Source organism: Chamaea fasciata, unplaced genomic scaffold, assembly GCF_029207755.1.
Source record: "Chamaea fasciata isolate MVZ Bird 193981 ecotype frontalis unplaced genomic scaffold, bChaFas1.0.hap1 SCAF_11, whole genome shotgun sequence".
NCBI lineage: Eukaryota > Metazoa > Chordata > Aves > Passeriformes > Sylviidae > Chamaea > Chamaea fasciata.
This window is the reverse complement of record NW_027094096.1, coordinates 24,595,856-24,614,587: the sequence shown is the minus strand read 5'-3', so window position 1 is coordinate 24,614,587 and position 18,732 is coordinate 24,595,856. Positions and strand designations below refer to the sequence as shown.

At 42.3% G+C, this 18,732-nt stretch overlaps 1 protein-coding gene across 2 annotated transcripts in view; it reads left to right on the top strand.

The window, feature by feature from the left end:
- Positions 1 to 2,068: 2,068 nt before the first annotated feature.
- Positions 2,069 to 18,732, top strand: part of PHC3 (polyhomeotic homolog 3) — a 29,163-nt gene continuing 12,499 nt past the window's right edge. The window contains exons 1-13 of one of the 2 annotated variants that reach the window (XM_066193713.1): positions 2,069 to 2,123; positions 4,913 to 5,060; positions 5,811 to 5,969; positions 7,396 to 7,473; positions 9,012 to 9,137; positions 9,676 to 9,774; positions 10,900 to 11,131; positions 12,548 to 13,422; positions 14,835 to 14,985; positions 15,294 to 15,547; positions 16,233 to 16,389; positions 17,676 to 17,790; positions 18,515 to 18,668. In XM_066193713.1, the coding sequence (XP_066049810.1) occupies positions 4,935 to 5,060; positions 5,811 to 5,969; positions 7,396 to 7,473; positions 9,012 to 9,137; positions 9,676 to 9,774; positions 10,900 to 11,131; positions 12,548 to 13,422; positions 14,835 to 14,985; positions 15,294 to 15,547; positions 16,233 to 16,389; positions 17,676 to 17,790; positions 18,515 to 18,668 (2,526 nt within the window). In that variant the 5' untranslated portion in view covers positions 2,069 to 2,123; positions 4,913 to 4,934. Of the gene's footprint in view, positions 2,124 to 4,912; positions 5,061 to 5,810; positions 5,970 to 7,395; positions 7,474 to 8,978; positions 9,138 to 9,675; positions 9,775 to 10,899; positions 11,132 to 12,547; positions 13,423 to 14,834; positions 14,986 to 15,293; positions 15,548 to 16,232; positions 16,390 to 17,675; positions 17,791 to 18,514; positions 18,669 to 18,732 lie in introns of both variants that reach the window. The other variant, XM_066193712.1, reaches the window with a different exon arrangement.

Here is an 18,732-nt window from a genome sequence, read left to right as displayed (position 1 = left end):
ATCCCAGCATTAGGAAGAACAGCACCGGACACATCTAACTCTGCGCCTTGACAATCCGTTCATGCCACGACTCCTCCACTGCTGTGGTGGCTGCCAACCCCATTTGGGAGGTGACAGAAGATTCAGGATTTTAACACAAATCCATGGCAAAAGCAGCACGCTGCCCTTTAGCAGGAAGCACAGGGCTGAGGAGCAACAGGAGCTGTTCAGAGGCGATGGCAATGCGTTCCTTACAAAGACTGCTGACCAAAGTGTTTCCCCTGGGAATTCCGAACACTCCCTGCAATGTGCACTGCCCACAAGACAGCGTGTTCATTTCAGGAGAAGCTTTAATTCCCTTTTATCAAATGGCTGAGATATTTTTAAAGAAAGTAACATGAAGGATGTGTTTCAACCAGGGGGGTGAAGCAGGGTGATTAACAAAAGGTATTTTATTAAAGCTGTGAATCATAAGCCACCTTATCACTGCAAGCAGTGTTTGCTCCCAGCTTTGCCTTTTTAACATCAATAGCTTTTTTGACAACACGTATTTGTTGCCCACAACTTCCTCAACAGATTGATGCTTCCAGCAGTCCTAACAAAAAAAGAACCTTTGGTTTCTTCAATTGTGGTAAAACAATTCCTTTTCCCCACTGCCTCCTCCAGTCAGCATCACATCTGGGTGTTTGTATTGGAGCATCATGGAGTTCAGCTTTTTGTTACATGAGATCTGGCCTTTCCAATCAACACACTTGGTTCTTCCTGGGATTGTGATAAAACAACTTAAACCCTTATTTACTGTTAACCTCGGTTACGGTTACAATTTTTTTATGTCATGCTACCTGCCTTTCCTGCAGTGGTTTGGTTTTTTTAAGTCAAATAAACAAGTTATTTGCTTTACCCAGCATCCCCAGTCTTAGATCCATTTGTACAACAGGATGTACTTTGGTATATCCGAACCGACCCTTACATTGACCAAGACTTCCAGGACGTTTTCTGTTTCCTAGAGGATTTCCAGGAGTATTTCAAAATGGGTCATCATTTTCCCTACACCTTCATTTTCAACCTATGAAAATTATCATTTTCTCCTGCTGAATCATGTCATTTTTTATACCTGTGGAATTGTCACTGCTCGTCACAGGCATCCCACCTGTGCTCAGTTCGATTGCTTCACCTGCCAACAGTTTAAGCTCATCTCTAATGCCTTGGCAGGTATTTGAGTTTTGTTAGACACTTGCTGAGTCTCTTTTCTTTGCAAAGAACTTAGCTACCCCAAACAGAACAGAGCACAGAACGTTGTGTTCAGTTGTTCCGTGAACACCTCCAGGGACGGGGACTCCACCACCTCTCTGTGCAATCTGCATCCAATGGACTTCCATCCCAAATGGAATTCCAAAAGTCCATTCTGGGAGCCCCCAGCGTGCCCCCCACATCCCTGACCCTTCCATGGGGATCCCCCAGCCTGGCTCCTGTGGTGATTGCCTAAGAAATATCAGGATCATCGAGTCCAGCTTTTAGGCCTCCACAGAACATCTCCGAGAGCCACACCATGTGCCCGAGTGCATTGTCCGGACACTTCTTGAGCTCTCTCAGGCGTGGCAGTGGCCGAGGATTTAGCCTGAAGACACCTCCCATAGTCATCCCAATACAGGCCTCCTGTACTTACAGTACAAAGATTTGTAGGTGCATATGTATCGGGTGCTAAAACAACGAGGCATGATGCAAGAGAGACCAGAGGCAATTACTTTAACTCATATTCAGGCAGTGCTTTGAGCTGGTGAGTGGCAGCAAGGGTGGAAGGAAGCAAGCAGAGCCTCCTAAAGGAAAGCTGAGATGCTCTCAAGCGTGATTAGGATGGATGCAGTGCTGACAGTGTCTGAGCTGCTAAATGTCGGAGGCACTTGAAAGAGTCTCCCCGTTTTGTTACCCACAGAAGTCGAAAACGTTATTTGGGCTGAAAACACCGCAGTTTCACCGTCCCTCAGCGCCGGCCCCTCACGGGCGCCGCCAACATGGCGGCGGGCCCCGTCACGTGCGCGGCGGCGGCGGCCGCGCCCCGCGCGCGCGCGGCGCCTCCCCCGTGAGGGCGGCGAGAAAATGGCGGCGGCGGCGGCGGCGGCGGCGCCTTGAGCGGCGCGTCCCAGGCGAGTGTCCCGGCGGGGAGCGCGGAGCGCGGGGCAGCGGCAGCCGCGGGGCCCCGGCCGGGCCGCGGGGGCGGGGAACGCGCACCCTGACCGCGCCCCGGCGCCGGGCCGGCCCCTCCCGCCCGCCTCGGCTCTCCTGAGGGGGCGGTGGCGGGGCCGGGCTGGGCGAGGCGGGGGCTGAGGGTGGGTCAGCCCGGGCCGGGCGGGGGGCGGCCGGCTAGGGGGCAGCGGCGGCCCTCAGCGCGGGGCCGGAGCTCCGCGTGCTGTGGGGTGTAGTCCCACACAGCATACCTTCCTTATTGTTATTATTTTGTTATTATTTCGGAGCCCTCTGTCAAATACCGAAATGCTTGTCGGGGTTAGGCTTGGAGGAGAATTTTATTTAGTTTGGGTTTTGGGGTTGTTTTTTTTTTTTGTGATTTGTCCCCTTGGAGTTGCAGGGAGATGTTGTGAATTGAAGAAAAAAAGAATAAACCGTGTGGTTGTGGATGATTGTGGTTGTGGGTTGTCAGCAGGGTTTGTTATTACCGTGGCATTTACCAAAACTTTCCAAAACGTGAGTAATGGTATTCTAGTGTCCACTGTGAGGGTACTTTGTTAATTGGTATAGAATAACAGGTACTTTTTTAGTTCAGGTAGTTGCTTTGAGCAAGAAAGATATAAAGAAACAAAACTTTGGAATATTTACCTTATGCACAATGTAACTTGAAGTTGTGTGGTGTCTTGTACTGTTACTGCTTGAATAAATAAATATTTTCAATATAGCTTTTTGTTCTGCTTTGTGTTTTGGGCTCACTTAAATGCATAGTGGCTGTTTCAAGTCAGTGTGTTTTCTAAAATTTACTTTGTATTACGGAGATTGTTTTGAGTTAAAGTTGCTCAGGGAGCCTCATTGCAAGGTTTTCATCCTTAAACAAAATTATTTTTTTTACAAGTTGGCATCTGATGCCTGCACGTGGTGAGGTGTCAGAGGAGAGATGGAGATGCTGAGCAAAAATTTAGGAGCTCTTTACTGTACATCCTTTTTTCATTGTACGTCCTTTCTAAGGACAACCTAAACAATGACAACATTAGTTTTGAAATAATTTTGAGCGAAAGGATTAACAGCTCTTGTGGGGTAAACTTGTGATGGAATAGTTACTGAGTGGGATATGTTGCACATCTTGCTAATAACACACCAAAAACGTGGCTGAGAATGAAGGAAATGACACATCTAATGTTTTCAGCTAATTTATTTGGTTGCATAACTCTGCAAAAACTAGCTAGACAAGTTGTAGGTGTAAATATTTTGAGGTGCTTTTAATGTCCACTGGAGGAGACGGGTTTGTGGGTTTTTTTTAAGATACTTTTCATTATGTGAAATTAATGTAAAGTGGTTCAGATATGATGCTGGGTTGATTGCAGTTAGAGTGGGAACGCATGTGTGCCCTGATGTAGGTACACAAGTGGCATCAGTAATGCACAACAGACCTGCATTTTTAACAATAAATCATATTTTTTCTTCGATTCTAAAAGCAGGGATCCCTGCTTTTAAAGCATCCTTGATTGCCACGAATTTTCTTTAACGGCAAAGTCCATGCAAGTGTCCAATACGACAGCAGGCGAGAGGTCTTTAGGTGACCATGTGTGTTTTACAGTTCAGTTTTTGCAGGTCCCCAGGAACTGCAGCATCACGTGCAGCCCTCTGCAGAGTAGTTGTGTTTTGGGAGGTGAGGGTGGCAGCCTGGCACCGTCCTGTTCTGCTTCCAGCTGTGTGAGTTGAAACTCCTGATTATTTATTCCCATTCGATGCAGCATCCAATGGGTGGTTTGTTAAGGACTTGGCAAAGCTGCTTTTTTTCTAGTACACTGCATCTCTCTCTGATTATTTCTCTGAGCCCCTCTTTATGGTAAGGACGACACACATCTTCTCAACCCTCCCTTTCTCTGGTGTCCTTTGGAAAGCAATAAACAGCTACTATGTGATTTCCTGTTAATCATAATACAAAGACTGAAAAAGAAACTGCAGTAAACACCCCCATGAACATATATTGAGGTTTGTGATTCATTTCAGTTATAAAGATGACATTTTGTGCTCTGCAACAGAGGGAAGTTCATAAGACTGGGGAGGATCATTTGAGGTGCTTAAAGAGGTAGCTTATTCCTTGGTTCTCGCTGTATTGTGTGAGGTATTACTGTTAAAAAAGGATTTTTTCCTGTATCCGTTCCCTCTCTCCCCAAAGAGAGCATTTCTCTGGTGATTTTTGCCAAGAGCAGGTTTTGCTCAGTGTCCAGGGTCAGCCAGCATTTTCAGTCCTGGGCTGTCGGGGTGAGGGAGGTGGTGCTGGTCCTGCGTAGCTGGCTGGAAATCTTGGATGTATTCCTAAATTGGTTCTTTATTGCTACTTTTGATGGATCTTAGAAGAATAACTACGTCTCTCAAGAGATTGCATCACGTAATAGCAAATGCTACAAACTAAGATTAGATATCAAGAAGAAATTTTTCACTGTAGGGTTGGTGAGGGCCTGGCACAGGTTGCCCACAGAGGCTGTGGCTGCCCCATCTCTGCTCAAGGCCGGGTTGGATGGGGTTTGAAGCAAGCTGGTGTTCTGGAAGGTGACCCTGCCATGGCGGGGGGTGGGATGAGATGGTTTTTAAGGTCTCTCCAATCCAAACCATTCCATGATTCTGTGAAACTTACCTTTTGAAAAGCGTCCGTTCTTCTGTCTCAGCAAAACATGGGGTTTTTTGCATTAAAACCGGCGTGTTGTGGCCTTGCTTGTGAAGCAGCTGTGTGTCACTCCTGCAGGCTGGAGGGACGCTGCTCAGCTATGGAGAATGAACCCAACACCACGACGTGTTCTGCGCCCACGACCACCGTCGCCACCACCTCCGCCTCCCGCACGCCGCTGCCCCAGATCTCCGTCTACAGCGGCTCTGACAGACATGCTGTGCAGGTACTGGGCTCTGGGGGCTTCCTCTCTGGCCTGTGCAGAGCTCCTAACACGGGCGTTGTGCAGGCTTTACGCAGGATTAACTTTTCATTCTTAATTGCTGTTGTCTTTCTCAATAGCTGGATTGCTGGTTTTCAGGAGATGTTTACTGGAGGGTCTCAGACCTCTTAAGGACAGTTCAGGGTAGGCCTGTCTCCCAAATAAGGAAGGGGGAAATGCTATGATAGAAAGTCTGGTTTGTTCACCGTTTGCTGAGGGTACAGATTATTAACGTAAACCTTTGCAAAATAAAGCTGTTCGTTTGACCGACATTGACTAGAGGGATCCACGGTATTTGTGTGGGTGTAAGTGCTGCTTGGGATCCAGCCCCCTCTTGCTGTTCTTGAAATTAGGTCTCCTTGAACTCTGTATAGTCCATTCTGTTGTGCTGGATAATTGGGTTTCTCACACACTAGTCTGGTCTCTCAAAAAGCAGAAGATGATGTAGGATGTGTTGACAGGCAGCTGAGAGGCTGGGATGATGTGCTGGGGATGACTCTGTATTGTCAGGCTGTCCCTGAGAACGTGAATATATTGATGTTGACAGTACTCTGTGACTTGGTCAAGAGCAGTGAGGGAGCAAGTTCAGTGTTACATAATTGGTGTGAAAAAAATTTATTCGGTTTTATTTCCTTGTAAGGGTAAAACTTCAACATCATGTCAGCATGGTGTGTGCTTTGTAATTGTAATTAATTACCTACTGATTCATCACAGGTTATTCAGCAGGCCTTGCATCGTCCTCCTAGCTCAGCTGCTCAGTACCTCCAGCAGATGTATGCAGCCCAACAGCAGCATCTAATGCTGCAGACTGCTGCTCTGCAGCAGCAGCACTTAAGCAGTACCCAATTTCAGAGTCTGGCAACTGTTCCACAGGTGAGAGTGAAGATTGCTGAAAAAGAACTGTGTATTATCTAGAATAGGGCTACGGTCATTGTCAAACGTAATAACAGCTTAAGTGCCTGAGCTTAATGCCTCCTGATAATTCACTTCTATATTTTAATGATGTTGTTATTTTAAATTGTATCATCCTCCAAACTCTTTGGAGGATTTTGTCCAGTGGTATAGATGCTCCAGTAGGCAACCATTCCATGCTTTATTGCATACATTATAATGCATCATGAAAATCATCAAGCAGTAATAAAATAAATATTAAAAATAGACTTCAATCTTCATCCCGTGATTTTCTCTAGAAGTTGGTGGGGGAAGCAATGAATGGCATTGTGTCTTAGTGAAATAAAAAACAGTGAACATCTGGCATCTTAGTGTGTCTAGCCTCACATCTGGCTGCGTTATAAGTAATGGCAAAAGTAAATTTTAACCCCGAGTGTGAAAATGTAGGAGGTAAATGACATTTCACATCTGAAACATAGTTTTTAACATCAGTGATCACTGGAGGAGACCCATTTTGAATTAAAGCAGTGGCAAGATTTCCTCTGACCTCAGTTGGCCTTGGATTGAGAATATGATCTTGCAGAGAGAGGTGGTTGTTAATGATTTTACACAGGGAGATGCTAAACGGAGTTAAAGACCTCAGGGATATGGCTGTTTGATGTCAGAACTGGACTGACTCACTTTTGCTCCTGGCTTTTTCTTCTATACCTTTTCCATTGGATTGTGGTGATATGTTGATTTGTCTTTTTTTTTTTTTTTTTTTTTTTTTTTTTGTGATGGATTTCTATGTGGATTTACAGTTACTGAGACAGAGCAAAGAAAATCATGTTGGGAAAGGCTGAGAAGTTTTGGTTCTGTTCCTACAGAGACCTAAATCACTGTCCCTGTTACTCACCTGAAGGGCTGGAATAGCAGCTTGTAATAGACACTAGATGTGCATACATAAGTTACCATTCCAGAATATGAGGCTCTTCTTTACAGCATTTATAAAGTTTGTTTTATTTTTGGAAGATTCTAATCACAATAAAAATAATGACGTGAGTTTTAATAATGACAATTTTTTATGATATCTTATTTTAAGTTCTGAGCACCGTAGGTAGTGAGGTGATCACTTAGCTCCATCATTAGCAGTTTGGCAGACATTACCTCTGATCATTTTTCTTCAAGTCTTGATCTGAAAGAATAACAAGCCTGAAATTTGGTAGGACTTCAAGGAATTTAGCACCTTGCAGGCAGCATTCCATAGTGCAGAGTGCACTTCGCTGAAAACTATTTCCAGTGAGAAAAGCATCTTACTGTTAACTCAGAGAAAGGCAGAGAGAGCTGTTTCTGATGGTTTATGCAATAAAATGAACATCACTTAAGCACTTTCTGATTTCACTATTTGACACATATTCTTGCTATTTAGGCAAGCCTGTCAGGTGGGAGGCAATGCACTTCCCCCACTGGGAGTGTCACTCAGCAGTCAAGCATGTCGCAGACCTCGGTACGTAACTGCACCAAGCCCCCCCTCCATTCCCAACCCTGCCTGGTTGTTATGTGGCTCTAGGGAAAAACAGGAAATATTCATAGCATTCCGGTTTGTATTGGTAAAATTAATACTACAGACATAGTGAACAGTAGTATGGTGACTCTGTAGTAAGTGCTGAGTGCTCTGTGTGATTGGCTTCCCCAGTCCCATGCCCCTCTTGGTGCTCTGAGGGGCAGCTGCTCACTCCACAAGCACCAGTGGCTGTTCAAGCTCCTGCAGAAATCACTCCCTGAGCTCTCATCTCTTACATGATTTCTTACTGGATTTTCTACGTTAGTTTCTTTATTCAGGGCACTACCATAGGTGAAAAGCATAACTGTGTATCAGGAACTAAATAGTACTAAATCTGAAGAATCCCAAGTCAATGCTCACATACATTTATGAAACTGATTAAATGTTTATAGCATTCATTCTTTTATTGATTATCATCCTCCCTCATTCATCTCTTTTGCAGTTTCACTTTCCATATTCTAGGCATGTGCTCAGGTTTCACCTGTGAGCTGCTCCGTGTTCAGTTCATGCTGTATTTCTTTAACTGTCATTGTCAGACATGCACAGTCTCTTCTGTACAGTTTTACAGTTGTCTGAAGTAGGATTTGTTAGTCCTACAGACATCCTGCTTATTAATCACACCCTCAAGCTGTTCATGACTCCAGTGCATAGCTTCAGTGATTTAACTGTGTATTTTTTTAAGCTCTCATAGCTTGGCTTGGCTTACAGTTGTTAGAAGTAAAACCATTTATTCATTAAATTTCTGAGGGGATGTCTATTAAGATGTCTGATGTTAAACTGACAAAATAATTGGGTTGGGGTTTTTCAAGGAAATCTTTTAAGTAAGTGATGAAAAAGAGCTGGGCACTTAACTCTGTTAGACTGGTTAGAGGAAAAAAGAAAAGGCAAAGACACAACATCTTTTTTTAAGAAGGTGCTAAAGAATGGTTCTTGAGGAGCATTTAATATGAAATTGGAGAAGGTTGTAGTCTTCAGTCATTTTTCAGTGTGCATATGTGAAATGAGGATTGAAAGTCCATAAGTGGTGGCACGAAGAAGTGTTCTGTGATCAGACTGCCTAATAGAAGATACCAGTCCAAGCAGTTAATATAAACATTTTAAGATCTTCAGTATTGAAGTTCAGGTGTTCTTCTTAAAATATTGAACTCTCATTCTACATATTCAGTAAATGTGTATTTCTATGAGGCATATTTTTCAGACTTCATATCATTGTTTATACTCTTAACTGCTTATTTTTATTTACTGCAACGTGGCTGCTTGCAGTTTAAGAATAAAAACAAACAGTCTTGCCAGAATCCAATTTTGTGACGATTGGCTCGATACGTTTTTTGATACCTTCACAGTTCAGAGATTCCAACTGCCCCTGCCATTTTTGTCAAGGGCTTTCTGGCTTTAGACCCTAGGGTGATGGAATTTCCATGACAGAAGCAATATTTTTGTTTCCTTAGATTAACCTCTCCACCTCTCCCACACCTGCACAGATAATAAGCCGCTCTCAGACCTCCAACACCACCAGCAGCAGCATCACCCAACAGACGATGTTGCTGGGCAGCACCTCTCCCACCCTGAGTGCCAGCCAGGCTCAAATGTATCTGCGAGCTCAGATGGTAAGTTCTGATTACAGTCCTTGCAAAGCTTGGCTTTGGTCTGTCCCTTTTGGAAGATCTAAGCTCTCTTTCCTAAATATAGTAGATATTGGGCTGCTCTTTTGTTGTTTTCTGGTTTTGTTTTGTTTTTTTTTTTCCTACTAATTTGTAGTATTGAAGGGAAAGTGCTCTTGGGTGCTTGTATGAAAGTTCACAGATGTTTATTTATCTCAAAGAATTTTCGCAATATGCTGAACATATATATATTATTATATTTGGTTTACATTATTCTCTTTTATTTTTTTTTGTTTCCATTCTCTATTATTTTCTTTCTTTACTAAAATTACTGTGATAAATAGTTCTTAAAATTAATCTATAATTATCTAAATTAATCTATAGTAATCTATAATCTATTAATCTATTTTAATCTACAAAAAAGTAAATCTTAGAAGCTGTACATCAGTGTGTGTAAGTTATGTCTCTCTTTAAGATAGTGCATTTCTTTCACAGATTTTAAAAATTTCAGTCTGTTACTGTGTATTTTCTTCTTGCTTGACAGCTTATTTTTACACCTGCGACCACTGTGGCTGCTGTCCAGTCTGACATTCCTGTTGTCTCCTCATCCTCCTCATCTTCCTGTCAGTCTGCAGCTACTCAGGTGAGCTTGTGTAAACTTACTAAAGGTCTGCTCCATCGAGTGGGACGGAACTGCAAAGTAAGGGAATATGTTGTGCTTTAGTTTTTCTTGCTTTACTTTCACCCCAGAGCAGAGAGCAGATGAGCTGCTGGGGTGGCTCTGCCAAACTGCAGCTGAGTCATCTGTGAAGGTGTGCTGAGGGATTGGTCCTCGCTGGGGCAGGATGGCAGTAAATGCCTCCCGCATGCCAGTGACAAAGCAAGCGCTGTTGTCTTGGGTATGAATGTGCCCTGTGGTGACACACAGAGCAGTGAGAAGTGAAATGTAAACTGGCTGTTCATCACACAGGTACTAACTGTTGAGTGAGGAAGGGATTATGTAATCAAAATAGGGAACAGTGATAATAATTAGTCCTCTTTTTCATGTAAAAGATGATTTAAATTAGTGCTACAAGGGTAGGCATTGTCCTTGAGAGTGAAATTTTAGCTCGGCACGTAGGATTGGAGATCTGGGATCGTTATGTGCAGGATCTGGGTGTGGTATAACAGACTTCAGTGAAAATGATCCCTGACAGATTTACATTTCAGAAAGCAAACCTTTTGTCTCATGTGACATTGGAGGTGTCGTGATCAGCTGGGAGGTTAATACTGGTTAATTTGGAGGTTAATGTAGAAACAAAGGCCTCGGTTTTGTCAGCACACAAAGACAGCACACAGCAGAGAAGACTCTGGTCCCACTGACCACTCAAGGCTCTGGTTTATGTTGGTCTGTCTCACTCACAGACCACTGCACTTCTGCAGTGTCTGTAAAAATAAAATTGCCTTTGCTTAAGATGCCTTGTGTCACTTACTTTGAAGGCACAATAAAAGAGAAAGATGAAAGTTTTAATTCAAATTAATTAACAATTTCCATTTCTTTTAAAACTCCAGTAAAGGGAAAAAGATTTCTGTATTTATCACTGAAGTAATAAAGTGATAAATTTTATGGCTTTAAAGATACTTTGATATGCAGATTTTTGGTTCCTTATGATCACATGGGATGAGAAGCATTACAAAATGTAATTTTTTTTTTTTTGCTGTTTTTGCCTGATATTTATCACAGCTATTTATAGAGTTTGGGTCTTTTCATGTTTTGCTCATTTCCTAGGTTCAGAACTTGACGTTGCGCAGTCAGAAGCTGGGTGTGTTGTCAAGTTCCCAGAATGGCCCACCAAAGAGCAGCAGTCAGAGCCAGTCCCTGTGCCCCAGCAAAGCTGCCAGCAGCTCCAAGGGCAGCCAGGCTGATCCCTCGGAGAGCACCAGGAAAGAGAGCCCTGCTCCGGAGTGTCGGAGCACGCCGGTCACACGGACATCCAGCATACACCACCTAATCACACCAGGTGGGATCAGTATAGGAAACTAACTTGTGTATCACACTTCTGTCAGAGTTCAGTGCTCTCTTACTCTGTTCCTGTAGATATTCCATGTGAACAGAGTTCAGATTTTTATTACAAATTCACTTATTTGTTGGTATTGGATGTTGCACGGGATTTTGATTAAACAGAGGCAGGAATGTTCTTAAATTTCAATATAGCAACTGCAATACCCTGTTGAGTCACAGCGTAAACGTGATTCTCGTTCCTGGTCTCTCTCTGTATGTTCGTTGTCAGGACATGCCATCCCATCTCTGGGCAGCAAAGTGTGGGCTGGAACCACCTCAAAGCCTCTTGTTACCATCTAAATGCATTTTATTGGTGGTTTGTTTCTTTTATGTGTCGTCTGTGTCATGAGAATGTTCTTATATCAAGTGCTTTTGTAAACCCATAGGTAACAATGCTCAGAATTTTAGTATTTTGTACTGAGATAAATCAAAATAACCTGCACTGGGTTAGAGAGGCACTTACACTGCATGAAGCAGATTTGCATCTTAGCTTTCTTATTTTGAAAAAGTGATGGTAGTCTTGACAATTGGTCCGAGTTCTGTGGAATGTAGCTTGGCATAATGACAGGTTTTAGAGAAAGAGTGGGACTTGGAGGCAGACATTCTGGAGGTGTTGAACCCTAATGCTCTCAGAACTCAGGTTGGTAAGAAAAAAAACCTATCCTTAGCAGCAGAACAAATTAAAAAAACTACATAAATGAGTTGTTTCTGAAGTGGACAGGACAAAGCAAGTAGAGGTTTGCGTGTAGAGGAAAATATGTGTGTGTGCTGTAAGAAATGACTGGTGAGTCACTGGCTCACTTCAAGGTGAAGTGATTTCTCTGGAAGCTGCACTGCTTTTAGGTTTGTGTCTCTCAGTTGCTGTGTTCAAGTTCAGGCAAATGCTTTCAATGGTTAAAATTTATACTAAACTCTTGGAATTTTATTTAGTCTCTTAACACAGTAGTATCTCAAGTTTAACTTAACAGCAAATCCTGTTGTGCTTATCATTTCTCTTCCAGTCTGTTTCAAAGCAGAGGTTAAATCCATTTAAAGTCGTGTGAAATTCTTAAATAAGGCTGGGTCAGCAACAATCTTAGACCTAGCAGCAAAAAGATAAGATTTAGATACTTCTTTATAGAAAGTATGTGTACATAAAAAGCATGGCCATATTAATTTATTCATTGCTGCATTTTGATTTGGAAATTGATATACTCCCCTAATAAATTGTTTTTGTGTTCTGTGTGCTGTCAAAGAAGATATTTTTAAACAAATATTGGAAGTGTTAAAAAAATTATGCTGATCTTTAAAGTGAGAATTTTGAGGTATTTTATAATATTTTTGGAACTTGAAGAAATAAATACTAATTGTCGCTTTTTTCCCCCTCCCCTCACAGCTTCATATTCTCCATTGCAACCTCATTCTCTAGTAAAACATCAGCAGATCCCACTTCATTCGCCACCTCCAAAGATTTCCCATCATCAGCTGATCCTGCAGCAGCAGCAGCAAGTCCAGCCGATCGCACTCCAGACTCCTGCGGGCCCGGAGCCGCCTCCGTCCCAGCACTGCCTGCCCCTCCCCAGCCACGCGCTGCCCCCGGCTCCCGGCAGCGTCCCGTCCCACTGCTCCCCTCTCCACATCCACCCTCCGCCTCTCACGCTCTCTCCTACCCCATCGCAGTCAGCTCAGCAGTCCGTGGTGGTGTCCCCTCCGCCGTCCCACTCCCCGAGTCAGTCGCCCACCATCATTATCCACCCCCAAGCCCTTATCCAGTCCCAGGCCAGCTCCCTGGTGCCGGCGGCTCTGCAGCCCGAGCCGGCCGCTCCGCAGGCGGCTGCCGCCAACCCCGTGCGGCCATCGCAGCCGCTGGGCCTCCCGCCGCACCTGCCGCTCCCGCCCTCGTCCGCCGTGCACATCGGGGCCGTGGAGCCGCCCGGCTTGGTGTCCCCGGGCCCGCAGCTCGTGTCCTCCACGCCGCACCAGCCGTACCCAGCCCTGCAATCCGCTCCCATCCCCCTGGCAGCTCCGCCTCAGCTCTCGGCGTCCTCAACCCAGATTCAACCGCTGCCCCTGCAGTCCGTGCAGTCTTTACAAGTGCAGCCTGAAATTCTGTCCCAGGGCCAGGTTTTGGTTCAAAACACTTTGGTTTCTGAGGAAGAACTTCCTGCTGCAGAGGCTTTGGTCCAGCTGCCATTTCAAACTCTTCCACCGCCACAGACCGTCGCAGTAAATCTGCAGGTGCAGCCTTCCGTTCCGATTGAAACTCCAGTGGTGAGTGATAACATTGCATCCTTTATTCTTTCCCTGGGCTGCTCCAGAGCTGTGAGTCTGGCCCATTGACTTAAAAGGGAGCTAAATCAGGTGCTAGACAGAGGACAAGAAACCTATTGATTACAGACCTGAGTTTTCTAGACATTTTTCTTCTGTTTCATGTTTTGGTTTGGGGTTTTATTTGTTGGCTTTTTGAAATGGATCATCAGTCAAGAATATCAACCGGGAATCGTGACAGTGTAAATTTAAGATCTAAATTCTTGTTTCTTAAAGAAATTGCAATGTATTTGAAGTTTAAAAAAAGTAAGTAAATATATGACAATGCTTACATAAAGAATTTTGGTAAACGTGACATGAGGCCTATAAACTTTTATCTCAATACAAATAGATTTTGGTTAGGAGAGCAATCTATACTAGGTGGAAGGTGCATATCAGGTTATTAAGATGATAGGTTTCTGGATAATTACTTTTGTACCAACATTAAAAATATCCTCTTCATAAAAGAATAGGGGAATTTTGATGCTGTTTTGGCAATTCCCATCCACCACCATTTAATTTGGTTCAGTGTTTATCTCAGATGTCTGCAGTTTGTAATTGAAGGTTTTGCCTTCAATCACTGGATTAAAATCAGGAAAATAAAATGATATGCAAATAAGGCTGACATTTAAGATGACATTGCTGGGCTTTAGTGGTTAAATGCTAATGAGATTAAGTTGAGCAAAAGCATCAGCAGCTCTTTTAGGCTTTTTTGAGATTATCAACAGGTTAAGGAAGGAGCTATGTTGTTCATTTTTCAATTTATTTTAAGAGGGTAATAATCTCAACTCTTGTATTTCATGGAGAAATTGGGCAAAAGAGTAGGAGCCAGGTTGGCTTTTGACAGAGTGGTGTTTTACATTTTAATCAGCTAAACTGACTGTCAGGAATTTATGTAAATTTCATTTCAATACTTTTGAGGGAAAGACGTTAAAATCTCTTATAATCACTAATGCTTGATAGTCTTGGTGTACTGTTCTGAAATACTCAACTTGATTACACTGCTGTGTAAGATAGAACAATTTGCAGATTTGTCATTAAACTTGCATTTTGCAGATATATTTAAATAACATCAAATGTATGTGTAAATAAAAATAACAGTAAACTATACACATAAGATACTGAAAAAGTTAAGTTCTCTGATTGGAGAGCTGTGCTTCTTTATATGTTGTTGTTTGTAACAAAATAATTTTACTGCCATAGATATTGTGATGTCCTCAGTTCATTGTTTGGTATGCATTTTGGGAACTAGTATTTTATTAAAAGGTTAACATATTTGAACTGGTAATTTATTTTTCAAACTGTATTTATGCAACTCTTTTAAGGTGTTAAGATAGAATGGAAATCTCTCTAAAGCAATAGTTTGTTGGATGCAGATTTACCAAGTGGAGAATGTGTGTGAAGAGGAGATGCCCGAGGACTCAGATTGTGTCCACATGGCAAGGACACCTACCCCACCCACCTTGTCCCCACCAGCCATAACCTTGGGCAATGGAGAGGCTCTTAATTCAGAGGATCCTTTGTCAGGTGAGGACAGATGCCAAACTAAGGTAGCTTTTGGTTTTGTGATTTGTGTAAGTAATTAATGGCCAACTATGTAGTTAGCAAGTTCTGAGTAAAGAAAATATTTGCATGAGGAGGGTGTGTTTGTGGAATAGTCTGGTGTGATAAACCCTCTTGTTTTAAAAGTGGAATCTCTAAAGCCTAGGGAACAGCCTGTGCTAAGGGTTGATGGGTGCAGAGATGAGTCTTGGGGATTTATCACCTCTTACTTCCAGATTCTGAGCCAACGGTTGGACATAAGTGATAAAAGATGTTTTCTTATTTTTTTGCAGAACATGGGGGACTGCCTTCAGTGACATCATCAGTCAGTGCCTCAGTAATTAAATCTCCATCTGATCCTTCCCATGCCTCTATTCCACCACCACCTCTTTTGCTTCCAGCAGCAACGACAAGGAGCAACAGCACATCCATGCCCAATAGCATTCCCAGCCTAGAAAATAAACCTCCACAGGCTATTGTTAAACCCCAGATCCTGACCCACGTCATCGAAGGCTTTGTCATTCAGGAGGGCTTGGAGCCCTTCCCTGTAAGTCTAAAAGTTGCTAGGATTTTTTTTTGTTTTAACTACTAATCTTTGAAATTAACTCTTTGTAAGAAGGGTGTTATTTGTGGCTTGTAGATATTTAGATCTTGAATTATGTTTCAGATGTTGGTTTTCACCTTTTCTCCACTGATTGGTGACTTGAGTAGTAGGCTATATCTGGAGATAACTACAGAGAGTGGGTTTAGGCTACCATTTGGAATACTTACCTTTGTCTGCCTAGTAGATCCCTCAGTTTAAGTGATACCTTAATTTAAACCTCAGAGCTGAGTCTGTGTTAAAATTCTAAAATGCTACAATTTGTTGTTTCAAGCACTGGCAAGCTCTTAACTGGGCTAGGTGTAATTAGTGCTGAAAATTTTAAATCACAAACTGATAATTTAAAACCTGCCTTACTAATTTAATGTGTGTCTCATTTTCCCATTCCTTCATTTCACATATAATGTGTTTCTTCCTTTGTTAAATATAATTGCAAACTCTGCAGAGCAGGAGTGAATCTTAATTTGTTTGAGAAATGAGCTTTGGCAGGATATAATTGTGCTGCTTTGATACGAAGTAGAAACTGATCATCTTCTCAGTTGCAACTGTTAAATCACAAATACTGTTTTTAATTATTCACTGTTGTGAATAATGTTAATTACTCACCGTTGCTTTGCTTTTATTGCACTAGGTCAGTCGTTCATCTTTGCTGGTGGAACAGCCTGCAGAGAAGAGATTGCTGGTGGAGGGTCGGATCATGAGTGTGGTGTGTGTCGAATCAGACTTGCAGAACACAAAACAGGTAGACAACTCATCAGACACAGAAATAGAGGATATGATTGCAGAAGGTTTGTAGTTTTTGTTTAAATGCTCATTTCCCCCCTCCAGTTCTGTGTGCTATGAAATGGGAATCAAACTGTGGCCTGGCCCAGAAAAACCCAAATTATTCTGTGAACACACATTTTTCTATAAAGTCAAATCTAAGATGTGAAAGTTCAGAATTTTTTAGCCACCCCTGGGTTTTCTTTCCCACAGCTTGTATCCTTCTTGCACCAGAGCTGGTTTTGGTGGTCTGCTTAAATTTAGTCTTAATTGCAACTCTTTCTTTCATTCTCTTAAAATAGTTCTATTCCCTCTTCCATAGCAAAATTCTTTGCAGCAGTTATTTTGTTTCGTTAGATGTTAATTAAATTTTCTTATCAGTACTAACACTGTGCTGTGTCTCAGATTTCAGGCAGCTTGTCTGTTTTGTGGAATTATCCAAACACTCATAGTTTTGGGTTTAGTTACTGTTCCTGACAGCTGGTGTTAGGTTTATGTATAGAATTTGTAGCTACTCATTAGGTGAGCTGGTAGGAAACATCCAACATCGAGACACATCCACTTACACAGAAGTTGAGTAAAGGAGATTTTCTGATAGTAAACCAGGGTATGATTGTGTGTGTGGTACAAACACCCTTCAAATACCCTTCTCAGTATTTCCAGCTCTTTGCTGCACTGGTGCTTTTTGTAGAGCAGGAAAAGGGCCATCTCACCTCACCAGTAAAAGAAAAATACTCTGTTACAGTAAGCTGTAAGTCAGCAGATGCCACAATCCTTTTCTTCATTGCATGCGGCTTATCTTTTTCATAGGTTGAATGTTATATAAATTCAAGATCCAATGCTTTCTTTGCTTTCACAAGTCCCTTTGGTTGTAGCAGCTGCTTATTCAAAGAATGTACTTCAAAAGGTTAATTCATTATGTCATTACAGAAAGAGTTTGCATTTAGACTATGGAAGGCCTGGTTCTCTTAATGAACTCTTTGTGAAGCAATTCATGAGGAATGTAACCCTTCTTTTTTAATTGCTTGCTACGTTTGAGGGCAGACCTGCTCATGGATGGCTTGAAATTCAACAAAAACTGATTAAGTTCATTGAATAACTTAATTGAAGGTTCATTAAGGTTCAGTTTACTCAAGATCTTTTCTAGACAGGATGAAATCTATGACTTGAGTAGCTTTGCATAATTGTCTGTTAATCAAAGTATTTAATTGAATGTGTTAAATATTTGAAGATCTTTTGCCTGCTTGAGGTGAGAGATGTGAACATAATTTTGTGTCATCGAAACTGACTTTATTCCTCATTCCTTCTTTAGAGGGACTGGATGAAATTGACAATGATCTTCTGAAGTGTGAATTTTGTGGAAAAATGGGATATCCCAATAAGTTTCTGCGGTCAAAAAGATTCTGCTCCACATCCTGTGCCAAAAGGTAACTCTATGTAGTTACTGTTTATCATTGTCTGGTTAATGGATTAATCTCTCCTGGTTAAGAGAGCAAGAATTCACAGTCAACATCTGAATGTAAAGTCTTCCATTATAACAAGTGGAAAGTTGGTGTTTAATACCATAAGTTTTAGAAATGGGGAATAGTTTCCCATTTCTAGTTGTCACTTAGGTCTTTTTTAGCAGCAGTGTGTCTGGACGTGACCTTTCTCATATGTCTGCAACATTCCCATTTAGGTAGTGAGAATATGTATTTTTGATTTGGTACTTCTTGGGACACCACCAGGAAAATAATCTCAAAGAGATTTAGTCCTTAAATCTTAACATGGGATTTTTGCCTCTATCCTCCTTTGACTGGGTATCAGCTGGGTAGAGAAAATGGAACCGGAAAATAGAATGTGATTTTAGGTTTTAGTGGACATTTCACAGCAGAACTGTGCTATGCCATAAAATGCAAAGGTATTTCTATCATGGAAAATTTTCAAGAATGGGAAGGACAGACACCTTCCAGGGGTAACCTGGATGTACTTGATCCCACAACGAGATGAGGGTTGGATTAAATGGCCTTTGAGGTACCTTTCTCTTGTATTCTGTGACAGCTGTTGTTGTCATTAAGCAGCATTTCTACAACACTGTGATTTCATGGTTACTTAATTGACTTCAGTCCAAAAAGCTACTAGTGCATTATTGAATATATCTTACTTCTTTAGGCACAGCCTTAGTTGCACTAAGAAATTTGGGCTGTTTCCATCAGACAAGACCAGTCGTTGGAATCGGAAGTCAGATAGCCAAAGTCTTGGGCGGCGCGGGCGTCGGCCGAGCGGCCCTGAGGGGGCGGCGTCACGAGATCATTTTCTTAGACAGGTCTGTGCAATATTTGCTTAAAACTATGGCACTGCTTTGGGAGTTGCAAATAAAGCCTAATACT